General features: G+C 39.0%; 1 protein-coding gene across 1 annotated transcript in view; it reads left to right on the top strand.

The window, feature by feature from the left end:
• LOC109974204 (circularly permutated Ras protein 1) overlaps nucleotides 1-3,844 on the top strand; it is an 18,820-nt gene extending 14,976 nt beyond the window's left edge. The window contains exons 15-19 of the mRNA XM_020624293.1: nucleotides 620-732; nucleotides 998-1,109; nucleotides 1,333-1,473; nucleotides 2,511-2,604; nucleotides 3,198-3,844. Of these exons, the coding sequence (XP_020479949.1) occupies nucleotides 620-732; nucleotides 998-1,109; nucleotides 1,333-1,473; nucleotides 2,511-2,604; nucleotides 3,198-3,344 (607 nt within the window). The 3' untranslated portion in view covers nucleotides 3,345-3,844. The remainder of the gene's footprint in view (nucleotides 1-619; nucleotides 733-997; nucleotides 1,110-1,332; nucleotides 1,474-2,510; nucleotides 2,605-3,197) is intronic.
• The last annotated feature ends 1,015 nt before the right edge of the window (nucleotides 3,845-4,859 follow it).

Below are 4,859 nucleotides of genomic sequence, written 5' to 3'. Positions count from 1 at the left end.
ATGGACTATGTCTCTGGGCTCGCCTGGGAACGCCTCGGCATGCCCCCGGAGGAGCTGGAGGAAGTGTCTGGAGACAGGGAGGTCTGGGCATCTTTGCTTAGACTGCTGCCCCCGCGACCCTGCCCCGGATAAGCGGAAGAAAATGGATGGATGGATGGATGGGTTTGCTTTTAACAAGTATTTGATGAAACAAAATGTGTGTTTCAGTTTATTTGACAGCTTTGATTGGAGGTCCAATGCTGTCACTGCACTTTTGGTTGCAAAAAAGCAAGATGGTTCATGGTTCATGATATTTTGGCTTAATTTTTGCATAGTAGAGGGAAGTAGTGATGCCTTGTCCAGTGTGTATATGTCAGTGGCCATGACCAAAGCAAAAATACAGTGACAAACTTTTCAGATTGAATAAATGAGCAATGATGAGAACATACTGTAGACACCAAAATACTTTAACCTTCATTATAAGCAGGCTTGTAGATATAACACGGTGTATGTTTATTTTAGATATGCCAAAATAGTGACTTACTACCTTTTCATATCATTTCATCTATTTCCCAGTTATTAGCATGTATACCTGAGAAGAGTTCTTTTGCAATGGTTTTAATTTTCTTTTTCTCTGTAGGTATTTTCCCTACGAGGATGAAAACAATCACAAACTGGTGAGAGAGATAGGGAATGTGACCAAGGGACTGGAGATCACCTTCCAATTCTCTGTCAAACCAGAGTTTACAAAAGGTAAGGCCAGTGTTATACTTACAAAATCAACTGTGCTGTTAGGTTATGACATTATGAGAACCATGACCTGGAGCAGACTTGCACCCAGTATTAGTTCTGTAAGTTAGTTTGAGATGAAATAGAAAAAAAATTAGCTGAGCATATTTAACAAGTTTATTTTGCCATGAGGCTGAAAAAGGCAGAACCAAATTAACAGGACAAGACGGTTAAGAATAAACTGTTATTAATGGACTGTTAAAGATGCCACATGAACAGTATATGTCAGTTTTTGTCCAGAAGGCGATTCTTCCGTTCCAACTACAGCTGAGCTTCAAGACCAGAGACCAACAGAAAGTCACTCGCATCATTACAGAACAGCGACCAGTTACTTCCTGCAGGTAAAAAGTCTAGGGCTCGATACTGAACATGCACTACCTAGACAGTGTCTGCCTGTAGTAGAGCACTATAATGGTCATAGATAACATCACATCTCATGTGTATCGTTGATCTGATATCAAATACTGGTGCATTTGAGAAGTCTGAAAAGGTCTGTCAAATTGTTAAAGTTTTGAGTTATTTGACTGTGGAGAATGTGTTAATCCATCTCCTGTTTGTCTACAGTCAGTTTAAGGTCGGTAGCCTTAACATGGCGGTAATTGGCGTTCACTATGCTCAGCTCAGTGCCAGTTTAACCATGGAGGGTCGAGTGCTGGAAGCACAGGGGCAACTCAAAGCACAGCAAGACCTGCTTAAACAAATCAGGTATGAGTGCCTGACTTCTGAACTCCCTCTGACTTCTGATCCAGGCAGAGCATATGAGCGGAGTGGAACAGTGAGAGACTCCACCTCTCGCTCACAGAGCTGTTCGCCCGTTTTGTTGCCCCGCTCAAAGCCGCACCAGGCCACTCTACTCATTATTGCTCAGCACTCAACTCGGACTGCATCCTGTTCTGTTCAAATCACACCCACTCACTCCAAAAAAAGAGAAGAATTTCACTTATCTTAAACCGTAGCCTTATATCCCAAAGAACAATGACTACTTTTTTCTAAATAAAATGATTCAGGCCTGTGTAAAAAGGAATATAACACAGTCATATGTAAAATTCATTGAATCAGTGGGCCTAATAAAATAAACCTGTGGATGACTGTGCAAGACACGAATACATTCTGGGCCCAGCTTGGGCTTGCTTCAGTCTCGTGGTGTGAGCAGTAGGAGCAAAATTGGACATAGGACGACATCCTTTTTTGACTACACAGGATTATTACACTCACAACTCAAAATTAAGTTCATAAATGTAGAAATTATGACAATTACCAAATAATAAACCATATGACAGTTGAAACTGTTTTTGCTTTTAACTTTTGTTCCTACTTTATTTGAGATTGTTTTGAGAATTGCCTGTTTCTTAATTTGAGTTTGTCTTTACAGTTTTATTTCAGCTTAACTAGACATGTTTATTTTTATTCACGTGGTGTGTGTGACCGCTGTCTTTGGTTGCTCTTTGTGTTTATGGGAACTATGACTCAGTGTGTGCGTGTGTATATGTGTGCACCAGCCTCTCAGCCTACTCACATTGTGGGGGCTAATTTCCATCCACTGCTCGCCTTATTAACGTACCCTTTATTGTTGGTTCAGACTTTGGTTTAGGTGTTAAAATATTGTAACGTACCCTTTATTGTTGGTTCAGACTTCGGTTTAGGTGTTAAAATAGTTAGCACAGTCTTGGGTTTGATGGTAAAAAGTATTTTCCATTTGTGTTTTTCTTGTTGGTAACACACTTCCTGTTCCTGCCCCATAGTGAACACAGGCCAATCCAAAAAGAAGAGAGTATCTATGGCAACTGGATGGACACCATGACGACAATTTGTGATGACATCAGTACAGAATCCCAGGTAATCATACATATAATCGATCCATGAAGGCATTTAATCAATAATTTTAGGCCCTCTGTCCCTTATTGGGGTCTAGTGGCATTATTTAGTCAGTAAAAGGACTAAATTGATTTTGTATTAGAAATTTCATCAGTTTGATCTGACTGTGTTTGTCTGATGTAGAGAAGGATCTCAAACAGATTTCAATTTAATTTGGGGAAAGTTAGACAATGGGCAATGGAACAAGAAATTGGTAACAAGCATTTTGCCATCGGTCTTCACTAAATTTGGAACTGGAAGTTGATTTGGACAAAGGATTTATAGTTTTATCTCACCATTTTCCTGTAGGCACATTTGACATACTGTAAGATGCCATTCTTGTAATGCAGTGTGAAGTTGCACAAAGGATTATGGTACTCTCTAACACAGACAAAAATGTCTTATAAATTGTATACATTTTAAATAGGCATTCAGCACACTGTATGTGTAATGTAAACATTTTAGTCTCCTGTAATCTGAAAACCGTTAAACTAAGTGAAATATGGCATTTCATTTTGAGAAGGCACAATCTCATTGTGAGGTACATATTTAGTTCCTCCTCCTTCCCTCTGCAGCCTCTCTCTGATGAAGCAGCTAAGGTGGTGTACCAGATGAAAAGAGCCTGCAGTGTCACCAACAAGAACAACGGCAACGGCAACAAGATACCTGAGGTCCCAAAGAAGCCTGTGAGGAAGAAAAAGGCGCTTGTGGAAGCAATGTAGAAAAAAAAAAGTCATCCACACATACTAAGACTTGATTCATATCAGCACCTGTGGGACTAGAGGGAGGTTCACTGTATAGCTGACTGTGTAAGAATAGTATTACAAATAAAGTAAATGATTATTTGTCATGGATATATTCATGAATTAGGTTAAATCCAATTGTAAATGTAAAGGATTGCTTTATGTTTTTTATCTGGCATCCCATATGTCACAGCTGTTTTAATATGGCATCATAATGTGTCAGTTTGCCCAGTTTACACTGGGGAACATCTGAAATTGAGCCAGAGTGAATCAACACGTATCACTTAATTATCACACTTAATCCTTCATGCTTTGACCAAGTTGGAAATGAGATCCAGGACAATGGGAGCACAAACATATACCAGGACTGGGCCAGATTTCCCTCATGTGTCACCCTCTGTGACATCACAGCAGAGAAATCAGCCAAAGTCATTTATTTTATTTACTTAGATTCCTGTTTTAGAGGAAACTATTCACAAAAGCAAACTTGTATTTTTTTATGTCAAATAAAAATGTTAAATTGTTCTTTCCTATATATTGATCTCTATCTTGATATACTGACATTTATAAACCAACTACAGTTTTGTACACAATTACATTTCAGCACTACCTATTTGTATTCTAAAATTTAATCTTCTGTTGGAAATGCCATCTGGGCCACAAGCATTGCCATAAAGATCAGAGAGACCAATTCCAAACCAACATCTAATGCTGACTTTTTGTAGCTGCAGGTGAAATGACAGATAGCTGAATAAAAATGATGGGTTTTATTTGAATTCCAGTTTTTTTTTTTTGATTAACTAGATGGTGGCCTCTTGGGTTAAATAGGAAAGTCTGGTGAGGACTAGATGGTGTAGAATTAATGGTATATCTCACCTACACACCAGTAGTATCACCAGAAGCAAGTGCGGGTTCGGTATCTTGCTAAAGGATATGTGGGCTGAAGAAGCTAGGAAATGACCCACCAACTTTTTGGTTAGGAGATGATCCACTCTACCTCCTGAGCCACAGCCGCCCCATTCCTTCACATCATTCCTTAATTAAGTAGTATTACAGTGATAGAAAACAGATATGAAATGAGATATACAGAAGAACCTTTGGATTATTTGCTATATAAGACTGAAGACAGATGAGTCTTAAACATGCACACCTCCCCAATGTTTATGCTTTTCACAGGTGCATCCTGCTTCTGTCAGCCCACAAAACTTTGAGGCTTTTTTGGCACAGACAGATGGAAGCTTAGAATAACAAGGCACATCATCCCAACACTTGTTTCACAAAAGCTGTAAAAGTAGTTTTTAATGTGATTTACCTCCATAATTCATTTGTAGTCAATGCTGCTTCCACCAATGGTTGTCAGATGTACTACAGCGCCAACAGTTGAGGGTGTGCAGTCACTCCACAGCCAAATACCTTCCTAAAGGTCAAAACAGAATCAAAAACCCTCTGAAAATATAATTCATATTTAAATTATGCAGTGAGAAGTAATATACC

Source organism: Monopterus albus, unplaced genomic scaffold (assembly GCF_001952655.1).
Source record: "Monopterus albus unplaced genomic scaffold, M_albus_1.0 scaffold324.1, whole genome shotgun sequence".
Classification (NCBI taxonomy): Eukaryota; Metazoa; Chordata; class Actinopteri; order Synbranchiformes; family Synbranchidae; genus Monopterus; species Monopterus albus.
Note: the sequence above shows the minus strand (reverse complement) of the source record. Positions and strands in the feature narration are given on the sequence as shown.